The sequence below is a fragment of the Dendrobates tinctorius genome, unplaced genomic scaffold (genome assembly GCF_039654945.1).
Source record: "Dendrobates tinctorius isolate UK_male_01 unplaced genomic scaffold, ASM3965494v1 ptg000078l, whole genome shotgun sequence".
In the NCBI taxonomy this organism is placed as follows: domain Eukaryota; kingdom Metazoa; phylum Chordata; class Amphibia; order Anura; family Dendrobatidae; genus Dendrobates; species Dendrobates tinctorius.
Genome location: NW_027361746.1, coordinates 2,403,874 through 2,419,846, shown reverse-complemented (window position 1 = coordinate 2,419,846; position 15,973 = coordinate 2,403,874). Strand labels below are relative to the sequence as shown.

General features: G+C 44.1%; 1 protein-coding gene across 2 annotated transcripts in view; it reads left to right on the top strand.

Moving 5' to 3' along the window:
• ITGA2 (integrin subunit alpha 2) overlaps positions 1–15,973 on the top strand; it is a 192,664-nt gene that overhangs the window by 162,410 nt on the left and 14,281 nt on the right. For both annotated transcript variants that reach the window (XM_073583396.1, XM_073583397.1), the window contains 3 exons: positions 370–453; positions 8,395–8,497; positions 14,979–15,089. In XM_073583396.1, the coding sequence (XP_073439497.1) occupies positions 370–453; positions 8,395–8,497; positions 14,979–15,089 (298 nt within the window). The remainder of the gene's footprint in view (positions 1–369; positions 454–8,394; positions 8,498–14,978; positions 15,090–15,973) is intronic.

Genomic DNA, 15,973 nt, shown 5'->3' with positions numbered 1-15,973 from the left:
TTTATTAACAAATAATCAGAGAATAGAAGGGGAATGGCCATCTGTGAGCCTCTTCTCTCCACTCCTGTACTCAGAAATGGGAATTCCACTACACTGATAGTAAATAGAGTGGGATCTTTGCTGAGCAGCAGTTGAAAGCAGCTTCTAAAGGAGCATGAACTGGCCATGTAAGACAGCACTGTGACATGGTGTTTGGGGGAGAAATAAACAAAATAAGGTAATATATTACAAAAACATAACATTGCACTGTCTAGAGGATGCTCACACTGTTTCCGGAAAAAAAAACATGTTTTTTTTTCTAAATCTGAACAACCCCATTAAATGTATCCTTCCATCTACACGCAATAGCTCAATTTTATTTTGTTACAGTGAAAGTTTTGAAGATTTTGAGCAAGACAATACAGTGAACATATCTATACCTGTAAAGTATGACACAGAGATGCACTTCACAAGGTACAGTGCTTGTATATCCTGACTGAATGTTGCATGTGAGAGCAATCCGACTTCCCAACGTGTTATTTTTTCAATCACAAAATTAAAGGGAATCCGTCAGCAGGATTTCATCCTCCCCCAAACTATTTACATGCGCATGAAGCTCTTTCAAACACAAGCTATCCACGTCCCCATGATCCAAAAGCCAGTTCAAAATTATGACCCCAAGCGATTCTGTACATAAAAAAATAACTAACACAACAGGTACTGCAACAAGGAACGCTGTGCTCAGTGATTGGTTGCAGCCGTGATGTGCACTGTAATTGTGCGGTCATTGCTGCAGCCATTAAACAGAAAGGAGCTGCGGTGGAGGAAGAGGCAGCACTGCAGCTGAGGAGGGTGAGGACTATATTTTGTTTCTTATTGATATGTATACATTCGTTTGGGGTCATATTTTTTTGGAAGGTAGAAAACTCCTTTAAGGCCCTTTAAGGTCTAATCATTAATGAGTTAAATTATATCCAATAAGGGAAGCCCTGGCAGATCAGTGGGTTTCTTTATACTGTATGAGTGGAATGTCTTTGGGGGAAATCATTTTTCTTAACAGTAAATAATTGATTGAGGCCCAAAAGAGCAACATAATGGTAAAACAAGCAAATATATGTGGAGCCGCAAAAAACTGCTCTGAATACATTACAGTCCAATAGCTGGCTCTGCAGGAAGTCCTGGGAGAAAACCCTCACAAGGGGTAACCACAGTATGGGAGGCTCGTACATTAGTACAACTGTCCATCATGGAGTCTTCTGTGATGGAAGTGAGGTCGAGCGTTAAAGAGACAAAATGAGCCACACAAATGTTATTTCGAGAGACGACTGTGTCACCCGACCTCCTCATACACATGACCACTCCCCTTGGTCAAACCTTCAAGGCCTTCTGGTGTCTTATCTTCCCTGAAAAGAAATGAATCGGTCAGATGGTTCACTTCCCTGACATGTCCGGGGAGAGTTGGAGGCTCCTGTACACACCTGGTACATGCAAAATCATCAGCTTTTGGCAACTTTCATCTAATGTTGTAGGCGTCCTAAAGGTGGCCATATACACTCACTGGCCACTTTATTAGGTACATCTGTCCAACTGTGTGTTAAGACTTAATTTCTAATCAGCCAATCACATGGCGGCAACTCAGTGCATTTAGGCATGTAGACATGGTCAAGACAATCTCCTGCAGTTCAAACCGAGCATCAGTATGGGGAAGAAAGGTGATTTGAGTGCCTTTGAACGTGGCATGATTGTTGGTGCCAGAAGGGCTGGTCTGAGAATTTCAGAAACTGCTGATCTACTGGGATTTTCACGCACAACCATCTCTAGGGTTTACAGAGAATGGTCCGAAAAAGAAAAAAAATCCAGTGAGCGGCAGTTCTGTGGCCGGAAATGCCATGTTGATGCCAGAGGTCAGAGGAGAATGGGCAGACTGGTTCGAGCTGATAGAAAGGCAACAGTGACTCAAATTGCCACCCGTTACAACCAAGGTAGGCAGAAGAGCATCTCTGAACGCACAGTGCGTCGAACTTTGAGGCAGATGGGCTACAGCAGCAGAAGACCACACTGGGTACCACTCCTCTCAGCTAAGAACAGGAAACTGAGGCTACAATTTGCACAAGCTCATCGAAATTGGACAGTAGAAGATTGGAAAAACGTTGCCTGGTCTGATGAGTCTCGATTTCTGCTGCGACATTCGGATGGTAGGGTCAGAATTTGGCGTAAACAACATGAAAGCATGGATCCATCCTGCCTTGTATCAACGGTTCAGGCTGGTGGTGGTGGTGTCATGGTGTGTGGAATTTTTTCTGGGCACTCTTTGGGCCCCTTGGTACCAATTGAGCATCGTTGCAACGCCACAGCCTACCTGAGTATTGTTGCTGACCATGTCCATCCCTTTATGACCACAATGTACCCAACATCTGATGGCTACTTTCAGCAGGATAATGTGCCATGTCATAAAGCTCGAATCATCTCAGATTGGTTTCTTGAACATGACAATGAGTTTACTGTACTCAAATGGCCTCCTCAGTCACCAGATCTCAATCCAATAGAGCATCTTTGGGATGTGGTGGAACGGGAGATTCGCATCAGGGATGTGCAGCCGACAAATCTGCGCCAACTGTGTGATGCCATCATGTCAATATGGTCCAAAATCTCTGAGGAATGCTTCCAGCACCTTGTTGAATCTCTGCCACGAAGAATTGAGGCAGTTCTGAAGGCAAAAGGGGGTCCAACCCCTTACTAGCATGGTGTACCTAATAAAGTGGCCAGTGAGTGTATATTACATCAAGGTTTGTCAAACCCTTTGAATTTAGAGGTGCTGGTTGACCATCTAATGTATACAGAGAAGTGCGGACTTTCCCTGGATTGGAGATGTCGGGGGAAAAGCAAGATCATACTTTAAAGGTAATCTGTCAGCCATTTAATCTAAGAGCAACATAATGTGAAGTCAGAGAGACTGACTTCACTTTCTCAACAGATTTCAATACAACTGGCATTTTATCAAGAGAAGATTATCACTGTTTGACTAGGTCTCACAAGCAAGCCATTCCAGCTAATATGTGTAACCCCCTCCCCCACCACTGACTGGCAGCTTGACCACAATGTGCACAGAAAGCTGCCAATCAGTGGTGTGGGCGGGGTTATACACAGCTCAGCATTCTGAGCACTGCTACATCGACAGCAGAGAAAAGGGCTTTTTATCAACACTGAACCAAGCAGCCCAGCAAAGTAATACATTGCTAGAATCAGAATCTCTGCCCTAACATCATGCTGCTCTCAGATTCCATAGCAAGAAAAAAAAAATGACAGATTCCCTTTAAATTTCAACAAACCCTGTTTTTTTTAATCTCAGGAAAGAAAAGTCACCATCACAGTTTTACAGAAGCGTTTCACTCCCCTCTCCCCATTTAAAACTCGTTCATGATCTGCCAATCAAAATGTACATGTCTATGCGGGGGTTGGGAGAATTACTACAGTTGTCTAAAGCTTAAGGTCATCTTAAGAATGAGATTTGTAGCTAGATTTACCTTCAACTATGGCAAAGATTTCGCTTACAACCTCAGGTCTCTTTCACACGTCAGTGTCTCTGGTACGTGTGGTGACAGTTTTCACACATGGCAGAAACACTTGCACACGTAGACCCATTCAAGTGAATGGGGTCTCTTCACATGTCAGTGTGTTTCCATGGACCATGTGTCCGTGTAACCCACACGTAGACATATCCATTTTTTACCAGCAGCACAGGCCGCAAAACATTCAGCACATGTGCACATGGATGACACACTGGTATGTCATCCGTGTGACACGTCCTGACACCTGACAAGCGGTAGTACAGTAAGCGCTGTTCCTCGGTGCCAGGTGCTGAAGGTGGCTCTAATCATTCTCCCCTGCTCTGCCGGCGATCTGCGCGAGTTGTATTCATCTGAGCACAATGACAGCAGGCGGCGGCTGATTGGACTATTACTCCCATCAGCCCACACCTGCTGTCGCTAATAACAGTGACAACAGGAGCGCCAAATGGGAGTACGCCTCACCCTCCGTCTGCACTGTAAATAAATAAGTAAATGTAAAATCCAGCGTGAGTTCCCCTGTATTTTCTATAATCAGCCAGGCAAAATTCACAGCTGGGGGCTGCAGCCTTCAGCTGTCAGCTTCAGCAAGGTTGGTTATCAACAATAGAGGGGTCCCCATGACGTACTTTTTAATTAATTAAATACATAATTTAAAAAAAGGCATGGGGTCCCCCCTCATTTTTGCAACCAGCCCTGCTAAAGCAGACAGCTGGGGGCTGGTATTCTCAGGCTGGTAAGGGGCCATGAATATTGGCCCCTAGCCTAAAAATAACAGCTCGCAACTGCTCAGAAAAAACACTTCTATTAGATGCGCCAATTCTGGTGCTTTGCCCAGCTCTTCCCACTTGTCCTGTAGTGGTGGCAAGTGGGTTTAATATTTCTGGGGTTGATGTCACCTTTGTATTGTCAAGTGACATCAAGCCCACGACTTAGTAATGGAGAGGCATCTATAAGACACCTATCCATTACTAATCCTATAGTTACATGGTAAATAAATACACAGCCAGAATAAAGTCCTTTATTAGAAATAAAACTAAACACAGTTTTCCATTTTTTATTTAAAAATAATAAACACAGTTATACTCACCTAACGCCCATTCCACTGAATCCCTCGTCTCCTGTAATAAATCAAAAATAAAAAAAACAACAATATCCCTCACCTGTCCGTCGTTCTGTCCCATATCGTAATCCATGTCTGAGGATAAATAGCTTTCAACCTGGACAGTGTCAAGATGCGACCGCCAGGCTGAGAATCACTAGTGAATGAGCTCCTACGAGCATAACATCATTGTCCAACATCATTGATGTTACCGCTGGTCAATGACACTGCGTTCCCAGCCTGGCAAATGAACTGCGGTGACCTCAGCATCATGGGAAAAAGTCAGTGATGAGGTCACCACAGTTCAAGCTCAGTGAGTTCACAGCAGATCACGGTGAGAATTTCTGGTACTTATGCGGCACAAGTTTGCCACACTTGTGCCGCAAGTATTACACACATATACGCTGACATCTCCGGTAACGGGTTTTCCGGTCCCGGAAATATCAGGGTGTGTGAAACTGGCCTTAGTCTTGTACTTGAATAGCATGGGTCTGGGCAAGGGAGCTTGTTTACTCCTCATCTGGCACCGAGGACACATCCCTGCCTAGTCTGCTGCAATTACGTCCATGCAATATGTACACCATTTTTTCAGACAGCAATCAAAAAAATTGAATAGTATATCATTGTGGCAATCTTGAAAACTACAATAATCATAGAATCGTAGAGTTGGAAGGGACCTCCTGGGCCATCTGGGTCAACCCCCTGCTCAAAGCAGGATTCGCTAAATCATCCCAGTCAGATGTCTGTCCAGCCTCACCACTTCTCGTGGCAGCCTGTTCCACTCAATGATCACTCTAACTGTCGAAAAGTTTTTTCTAATATCTAATCTATGTCTCCTCCCATTCAGTTTCATCCGATTGCTTCTAGTCTTTTCTTGTGCAAATGAGAATAAAGATGATCCTTCTACAATGTGACAGCCCTTTAGATATTTGTAGACAGCTATTAAGTCTCCTCTCAGTCTTCTCTTTTGCAAACTAAACATTCCCAAATCCTGCAACCTTTCCTCATCAGACAGGGTTTGCAGACCGGTCACCATTCTGGTCGCTCTTTTCTGAACTTGCTCCAGTTTGTTGATGTCTTTTTTAAAATGTGGTGCCCAAAACTGGACACAGTATTCCAGATGAGGTCTGACCAAAGAGGAGTAGAGGGCAATAATGACTTCACGTGATCTAGACCGTATGCTTCTGTTAATACAGCCTAGAATTGCATTTGCCTTTTTTGCTGCTGCATCACACTGTTGACTCATATTCAGTCTGTGATCTATTAGTATACCCAAATCTTTTTCACATGTGCTGTTGCTTAGCCCTATTCTTCCCATTTTGTATATGTTTTTTTTTTCATTTTTATTGCCCAGATGTAGTACTTTGCATTTTTTCCTGTTAAAAAACATTCTGTTAGTTGCTGCCCACTGCTCCAGTTTATTCATATCTTTTTGAATCTTCTCTGTTGTGAGCTCATTTTCGGGTTTGCCTCTGGCTTTTGGTGAGGGTTATGGAGCTGGCTGTCCTGACAGAGGAGTAGTGAGTTCTCTATCTTGACTCCCTCTGTTGGTGAAGGGAGGTAATGAAGCTGATCTAAATGGCAGAGACCAGCCACCTGAGGAGGAGGACTGCGATTGGACATCAGGAGTTTCTGATTGGATTTAAGGTAGCCGACTCCCTAGTTTCTTGCTGGTGATTTTTCCTGACTGTGGCTCCTGGTTTCCAGTTTGGTTCCTGCCTTCCTAAAGCTAAGTTTTCTCTGCTATTGTTCTTATGAGTTTTTGTCTGTTTTACTTAGTTTTTGTGTTCAGCCAGCCCTGGCTGGGACTGGGTTGAATCCCCATGTTGTCTTTGATCAGTTGATCTCTTTTGCTCTGTCTTCAGAATATACCTGAGTGCTGATATAGTGATTTGAAGTCTAGCGACTTCAGGGCCTTTTTCTATCAGACGTGTTGGACATTCTTTTTGGCAGGGTTTTTTGCGTGATTGCAGACAGCAGCTTTTCTTTCCTGTCCTTTCTAGTTAGCGAGGGCCCCATCATTTGCTCAGCCTATCTTTCTACCTGTGTCTGTGTTTTCATCTTGTTTCACCGACAATACATGTTGGGGGCTGTCTATTGCTTTGGGGTCTACTCTGGGGCAGTTTAGATTTTCCCTTTCTTTCGGCTTATTTAGTTCTCCGGCCGTGACGAGGCGTCTAGGACCACCATAGGCACGCTCCACGGCTACTGCTAGTTGTTGTGGATAGGATCAGGGGTTTGCAATCCGCTAGTTACCAACCTCTCTGGTTTTCTGGGCTTAGCTTGCATTTTGTTTTTTCCTCCTCAGTGACTCATTCATAACACTTCTCTCTTCTCTAGTATTTAGTAGCTATCCCTCCTAGCTTTGTGTCATCAGCAAATTTAATCGGTGTACCCTCAATTTCTTCATCTAATTCGCTGATATAAAGATGTTGAACAATACAGGGCCCAGTACAGAGCCCTGTGGTACCCCACTTGAGACATTCTTCCAACTGGATGTGCAGCCATTTACGACCACTCTTTGGGTCCGATAACTAAGCCAGTTATGAATCCACCTAACAGTTGCCTTGTCCATTCCATACCTAGTCATTTTTTCAATAAGGATTGTGTAAGATACTTTGTCAAATGCTTTGCTGAAGTCAAGATATACTATATCTACAGCATTTCCTTGATCCACCCAATCAGTGATTCCATCATAGAAGGAAATTAAGTTAGTCTGACATGACTTATTAGTTACAAACCCATGCTGACTCTGTTTAATCACTTCATTCTTATCCAGGTACTGACATACATGTTGTTTAATAATTTGTTCAAAGATCTTTCCTGGTATAAAAGTCAAACTCACCGGCCTATAGTTGCCTGGTTCCACCTTCTTCCCCTTTTTGAAGATAGGAACAACATTTGCTCTTCTCCAGTCTTCTGGGACTTCTCCTGTTCTCCAAGAATTTTCAAAGATTGTGGAGAGGGGTTCAAAAATTTCTTCTGCTATCTCCTTCAGTACTCTGGGGTGTAATTCATCTGGACCTGGAGACTTGAATTCATTTAGGTTAGCTAAGTGTTTCCTCACTATCTTTCTGTTTATAGATATCCTGGATTCTTCTATTCCCTTAATAGGACAGTGAAGAAGAGTTGATGTTACATTTCCTTTCTGAGAGAAAACAGATGCAAAATAAGAATTTAAAAGTTCGGCCTTCTCAACATCCTGTCTTACCATTTCATCATTTTCATCCTGTAAAAATCCTATAGCATCTTTGACTTTTCTTTTACTTTTGACATATCCCCAAAATCCTTTATTATTGCTTTTGACGTCTCTTGCAAGCCTCAATTCATTGTCTGCTTTATTAATCTGATTTGTGCCCTGCAGGTTCTGCAGACAGCATTATATTCTTCTTTAGATATGCCTCCCTCTTTCCATGTTATAAACATTAATTTCTGCCTTTTTAGCATGTGCTTAAGTTCTGTGTTCATTCATCCTGGTTTCCTTAAATGCTTCCTATTCTTCCCTCTTTTCGTAATTGTTAACAATTGTCTGGGGTACTATGGTTCCACCAAAGGAAAGGATGGCAAGGGCGTAACATCAGTTTATGCGGAGCATGTGCTAGTCCCTCCATAGGTCCGGACTAAACCTAAACCTTATGTGATGTATTTAAATAAGGTGTAAGCAATCTCTTGGTATGTTTGTTATGTAACTTGCATTATCATTATCATACTTTCCAAAGTAACACATGTCATTGCATTCATTAATAGGTCTTCAAGCATAAACTTTTATGAAGTTTTTTCTGGGGCCAGTGTCCCATCAACTATAAATCATCTTAGAGAAATTGGTCCAGAATATAACTTTACTCTAAAGGTAAATGTGATCATTTTCTCACCTTATCTTTACTCTTTCTATTTAAGCTACCCACCTAAAGTGTACTATATTGATTGTAGAAACATATAACTGTATTGTTAATCTATCCACTCAGAATAAAGAAAACTGATAAGCTCCACCCATGAGGAGCTTCAATAGATGATATGGGTTATTAGCAATTCCTTCTGCCAAACAGGTATTTACTAATAACAACTGTGTTAGGGATCATGCACATGGCAATTATCTGAATTACTGTGGGTTTTCAGAGACCCACACTGTACCTTTTTACCTCTCTATTTCATACAGAGGTTTTTACGCAGAACAAGGTAGACAGGTGCACTACGCTATGCCTTCTGTTCTTCCACAGGCTGTGTGCATGTCTCTTCTGTGTGCATAAGACCTTATAGAAAAAAATGGCAGTTTTCTAGGTCAATGGCACACTGGAGTAGTGAAATTTATTGGGATTTATACAATTCCTAATCAAGTGAATCCTAAATTTGTCAGTAGTTAACTCTCCCTAGTGGAGCCAGAATTTGTATCCTATTATATTACTTTTTAAAAGTCTCGGAAAGCTTTTGGGCAGTGTCATGCGAGCATATATTCTCTCATCTGAGGGAATCGGGTCTTTTGTACAAATCACACTGTGATTAAGCGCTGAAATGAGTGTGAGAAGGGTTTGCCCATAGAGTGATCTGATTCTCTTTTAGACGAGAAGGTGGAGAAAAAACTGTCTCCATCTTCTCTATCTTTTCAGTCCATGGAAATTGGACTGTGCTCAGATGTCATCCGAGTGCAGTATGATGTTTTCCACGAACTCATTGACTTGCTGTCCGAGTGAGATTCAAATGTCGGATCAAACTCGGACGTGTGCACGACTCCTTAGACTAACGTTGATCCGGGTGTGATCCGATGTTTTGTTGGACAATACTCGGATCAATAATACGGTCATATGTACAAGCCCTTAAAAAAAAATCATTCTCCTTCTACCTGGTTGCCTGCAGGTACTGTTCCGTTGTTTTTCCAATGCCCGGTAGTCTGTGCTTCCTGATCCATTTTTTTGGCAAATTATAAATGGTTGACAAAGGCCACTTGGTCAGTCACCAGTTAAGGCAAGTCTCCGCTGCAGCAGGTGGATGTATGGCAAATTCAGGAGACCGGTAAGTAGAGACCATCTGGAAACCTGCAGAGGATCAGGGAGGATGAGGAGGATTTCAGGGAATATCTTAAAGTAAATGAGGCATGTAAAAATAAAATTCCCGACACAACCTCTAACTCAGAGGCTGGAAGAAAGGACTCTGCTATGGAAAAGCCTTAATTACGGAGAAGCCTGAATGTAGACTGTCACCCGTCTAAGCATTGATGTGTCTAACAGACCGTCTTCTTGGAGAACAGTCTCTTTGGAGGAAATTTCGAGTTTTGGAAATATGTGACTTGGCAGTAACCAGGAAGATGTGAAATAAGAAAAGGGAAAAAGGAATTTCTAGATTGTAGTTCCAGTTTGGCGCCCGACTTTACAGAACGTACTGGGCGATGCGCAGAGCCCTGTTATTCTAACACTGGTATCACTTAGGCTACTTTCACACATCAGGATTTCGGCGTCAGGCGCGATCCGGCGTCGTGCCGGAATGCCGGATCCGGCAAATGTTTTGTAAAACCTGAAGTGCCGGATCCGGTTTTCTGCCGGATCCGTCTTGTTCTTGACAGACAAAACCGGATCCGTCTCATCCGGTTCATCCGTTTTTCTATCCGTTTTTCTATCCGTTTTTCGACGGATTACGCCGGATCCGGTTTTTAAAATTGACCCTTGTGGCCTTCCGAATGGGATTGGCTACTGGAAAACTAGATATAGCATGTTCCTACAGCCCTTCTTTGACAGGTTGTAGAGAAGAAAGTGCAGGTTGAAGAGAAGAGCAAGTTACTGGCGAAGATGGATGTTGTCATTGGAAATATTACCACTAGAAGTTCTGTGACGGTTTCAGTAATGAGGGACAATTTTCCACTATACTTTGTCACCTCAAGGCAGAGTACACTGGGATGACAGAGTGTGAAAGATTTGTGCCCTAAACTTGTGTACCTTCTGGACCAACAGTATATACCTTTGCCAACCAAAGTTGGCTATCTTGTCATGGTCTTACTATTTTTAGCTTTAGGCCACAGGTGTGTACCTGGTTGTGTTTTATGCAAAGTATTTCACCTTTTAACAAAAGTTGTGTACATTGTTAAGAAATCACCAACAATAAACACAACTTTTTAGGTGAAATACTTTGCTTCAAACACAACCAGGAACACAACTGTGGCAAAAAGCTAAAATTTACCCACAGTTATATACCTGGTTTTGAATACCTTTTTACCTTTGAAATACCCTGTATTTAACCTTTTTTTAAAACATAGTTCGCCGCAGAAAGAAATGACAGACAACCATTGTGAAACGATAATTTAACTTTTATTTAAATTTTTTTTTTTTTTATGTTTTTAAAGTGCAAAAAACTTTTTTAATAAAGGTTTTAAACCCAATGGGCATTTTTATTACAACAAAAAAAGATTACAAATCTGTGTACTGTGGGGTGGAAATACTGCTGGAGGGGCTGCGGGACACTTCGACACTGGGTGTGTGGAGAGAGGATTGGGATCGTGGTGGGGAAGGAACAGTTAGAGGTGAAGGTGTGGAAAAAGCTACAGAATGGGTGGACATGTGGGAGGCAGAAGAGGTGGTGGGCGGTGGAGTGGAGGGTTGGGCAGGGACTGTAGGAGCAGATGATGTTGATGGAAAGTTGTGTGGGGAAGGAGTTTGGTACGGGGAAGGAGTTTGGTACGGGGAAGGAGTTTGGTACGGGGCAGGTTGCTGGAAGAGGGGAGATGACTGGTACTGGGGAGGTTGCTGGTACTGGTGAGGTTGCTGGTATGTAATAGGAGGGGGAGGATGGAAAGTGGCTGGAGGGGGTGCAGATGTAATAGGAGGGGGAGGATGGAAAGTGGCTGGAGGGGGTGCAGATGTAATAGGAGGGGGAGGATGGAAAGTGGCTGGAGGGGGTGCAGGTGGAGGAACTACAGTGGTGGGAGGTGGAGGTTGGGAGGTAACCTGCTGTAGAGCACCATGGCACGAATGCATTACATGCATCTGCTGGGTAGGAGATAGTGTTGCCATGCGCTCCACAACAGACCTGAAAAAGGTGTGGTTTGGCGAAGATCTTGCTTCTGAATGCATGGTTTGCAGAAGTGTCTTCACCTCCAGAATGCTGGAGTTGATCTTCTGAAAGCCTGCGGAGATTTGCTCTGACAAGACTGTGAGACAGTTCTGGAAAGATGCATTCAGATGCAAGAACTCTTGCGCATAACTCTTTTCCTGACCCCTCTGCCGCTGCCGCCCAGTAACCGCAGGTGTACTAGAGGTGGCAGGGGCAGAAGGGTGGGGTAAAGGGAAAGCGATCTCCTCACCAGCAGCTTCATGTAATGTAGGCGGCCACGATGCTCCTGTGCTGGTGGATGGGACAGATGGGTCGAATGTGTGGGAAGGCTGGGAAGGTGCAGATGTACCGGGGCGGTCGAAGTGTCCCTCGGTGCCGGTCTCCTCAGGGATCGCCTCAGAAGGGTCCAATCGTGCAGGCTCCCGAGTGCTGCTCACCGTGCTGTGTAATAAAGAGAAAAAAAAACAATTAAAATACTGACATGGTATGGCCCTGGCTGAAAAAAAAAAGTTACATCTAACATTTTTTTCACATGTGGTGTGTAATATTTACCTTCTAGTGACCATTGTTTCCCGGAGGAACGACAGGGCTTGTGCGTACTTGTACTTGCTCCTGCGTCCTCCAGATCCACTCGGGGCCCGCATCTCTTTATTGAACTCCTTCTTGAAACGATCTCTCACAGACCGCCACCGATTCACAATTCTGTTCCCTGAAACGAGAAAGGAGTGGTTAGTATACAACATCAGTGTTTCACAAACTCCAGTCCTCATGGTCCCCAGGGGTCATGTTTTCAGGATTTCCATAGTAAATAGAAATCCTGAACACATGATCCGTGGGGACCACGAGGACTGTAGTTCGGGAAACACTGGTTACATCAAGCAACCGTTACTGTATATACTTACGCTCTTTAATCTGGGCCCGAGCTTCGAGGTCCTCCCAGCGGCCCACAAGGAGAGAACAGATTTCCTCCCAGAGTCGTCGGGTAATGATCAGGTCAGCGTGGCGGCGGTCAGCCATATTCCAGAGCGGCTCCCTTTCTCTGACGAGATCGATGAGGCGGTCCACATCAATCCCTCCATCCTCACCGTCAGAGTCGGGAGCACGCTGTGAAGGCTGTTAAAGAAAAAGACAAAAATAACATAATTAGCCTCCACAAAAGAAATGAAATAAAAAGTGCAAAAAAACAAAGCAAAAATATTTATACTTACACGCTGGTGACCGCCGCGTTGCTGTCGCCGACGACCCTGGGAGGCACTGCGAGGACCTCTTGGCCGAGCACCAGATTGGGAAGACTAGAGAAGAAAACAAAAAATGTTATGTCTTTGGATGTAGGCATTTGTTTGCTGTGTGTGGTCTGCAGAACATTGTTTTCTATGTGTTGTGTGTAGTGTGATGTTGTGTTTCTGCGTTTGATGCAAAAAACTTACCAATTGTGAGCCCACTCCAGGTGTCTGTCCACCCCTTCCTTCTTCTTCTGGGAGCTCCTCTTCATCTTGTGATTCCTGTTTTGAAATAAAAGGCAATGAATAGACATATATTACAGAGATGATGGATTTTGGAAATAAAAACTTACCGTCAAACGCTGACGATGCGAGGGAGGGCTCCCAGAAGAAGATGTGCTGTCCTGTTGATGGCCAGACTCCATGCCTGTGGGTATTGCTGCTGCCAGTGATGCCATTTCTGCTGCTGCTGCTGCTGCATCTGTTTGGCGGCTGTTGAATAAAGAGAAACAAAGGGCCAATGAATATCTTGATATTCCATGGCCCTAGTTTGGAGGAATGGGGGATTTGATAATTACCGTCTCTCATCTGCTTCTGGACTCCCCTCCCGTTCAGCATGCTGCTCCATTTGGGGTGGTGCTGATGGTGCTGCTGCTGCAGATGTCTGCTGCCTTCTCCTGCGCCTGGTTGCTGTCTTGGGTGGCATGTTGGGTGTGGCTGTGGGTCCCACTGTCTTGCTTTTATATATGTCTTGTGGGCAGAGCTACTGAGCATGCTCAGACCAAAAAAACCGGATCCGGCGCATTGCGGCGCTCATAGGCTTTCATTGTGTGGAAAAGCCGGACGCGCCGGATCCGGCGGGTACGACTTTTTCGCCGGAGACAAAAAACGTTACAGTAGACGTTTTTTCCAGACGCCGGATCGTGACACATTGCGACACATTGCCGGATCCGGCGAAAACCGGATGAAACGCATGGCCATCCGGCGCGATCCGGCGCAAATGCAAGTCAATGGGGGGGAAACCGGATCCGGCATTGCATTTCGCCGGATCCGGTTTCTGTCAAAAGCGCCGGATCGCGCCTGAAGGCGAAAACCTGATGTGTGAAAGAGGCCTTACCGGTGGGATTATAGAACACCTGCAGAACCCGAGTTAGGAACCGTTATCCTTATTCTGTTAGAAAAAAGTCAATCTGTTTATGAACCAAACCTGAAATCCGACATCATGGAAGGATCAGCGTCGCCCCGGATCAGCGTCAATTAGAATCCAAAATTGTCTGTGTCTGAGAACAAAATGTTATTTCTAGTCTTCTCCATGGACAGGGTTCATTCAGCTCGGCCTCTTTTAAGTGAAAAAGTGACTAAACCTTTATAGCTTGTGTTCTTATTTAATTGCAAGCAGATTGTGGAGTCCGGCTTCTGAGACCCGGTCGCGCTCCTGTCTCCTGAGTTGTGCACCGCTCCGGTGGGTGGGTGAGGTTTTCATTGATTGATGAGAGTTTCAGGACCCGAACCTCCACCCATCTGCTTGTGATTATGAATACAATTAAAAAGGAAAAGACATGGAAGAAAGGTTTGGTTACTTTAATGAAGGTGAGCTGTAATACTGACCGCAGCCTATGAACAGAGGTGGCGCTGTTTCTGGAAAAAAGTTGCCCCAGAAATGTTCCTTCTTCTCTAATATGGGTATGATCACACTCTGCATTTTTTTAATAAAAAAAAAAAAAAAAAGCATCACAGCATTTATACCAACAAAGTGAATTCAATTTCTGAAATCTCATAGCACCTTATCGGGGCACATTTGCTCATCACTAGCGGCCACATGCCAACTAGACGTGCATGGCCTCACTCAGTACAAGTGAACTGAGCGAGGCCGGACAGGTCTAGTCGGAATGTGGCTGACTATATTTTTCAAGCACGCCGAAGACACTCTGTTAAGACCAAAGCATGCTCAGAAAACACCTTATCCCAGCACGTACGCTCAGCTCTAGCTCGGACCTCTTTCCTCATTGTTGGGTTCTGAGCTCTTTTACGTTGTTTTTCATTATTGGTGACACGTATATCTCGCTGTTGTTTTAGATCAGTACTGGGACCATTCCGGTGACTTCGGCGTTTGTAACTGTGAACGTGCCAGAATTTACAAAAGGAGACAATCCCTTGATGTACATCACAGACATCCAGACAGACCAGGTAAGAGGCTGCAGTAACCACAGTGTGAAGGTTCCGCTTCCTCGCTGCGGATTTGGGGTGGATTTTTCTGCATCCTATTTGCCCTTGTTACATGAGGATTTTGTTGCCTCAGATTTCACCGTTTTTATTGCAAATAATAAAGTCTGTGTTGAATTCCGCACAAAAAATTGACTTCTTGGAGATTCTAAAATCGGGTCAATTTTTGCTCAGAAATTTTCATCAGTGTGCAGATGAGATTTGTTGGAATCTCATTTATGTAACTGCTACTGTATTTTGCTGCAGATTTCCCACGCAAAATGCACTACATGTGTTTGTATCCTAAGGTCATAGTGCTATGCGATAAAACTTCGCACAGCACTCGGAGCAGTGTTATCCTATGGGGAAGCTCAGATCTGCGTTTGGATCCGAGAATCGAATTGCCATCACCCATACAAGTCTATGGGTGCATGTGAAACATCAGACTGCACTCGGATGTCATCCAAGTGCAGTGTGATGATCGCGAACGGCTTCAATGGAGGTTATGGAGAAATTATATGTCTCGCTAATATTACTCCAGCCTTAGGACCTATCCCTGGTCATGTTCCAAGGCTTGATAAAGGGTCAAACATTGATTTATAGGGCAGTTACATCTCCTAGGCTTTACTTGCAAGATAGTTTCTTTGAGATCTAATGCATTTTCTCCCATGGTGCACTGCCTTTAAAGGGGTATTCTCAAGTTTGATAGTTATTCAGTATCCATGGGAGATGAGTAACTGACTGATTGCTGGGAATCCAACCAGTGGAACCCCTATTGATCCTGAGACCCAGAGCTCTGAAGAGCCCCATGTAAATGGACCATTGGTTGATCTTCCACTCCACTCACTCTTGGGCCCGGGGGTCACATA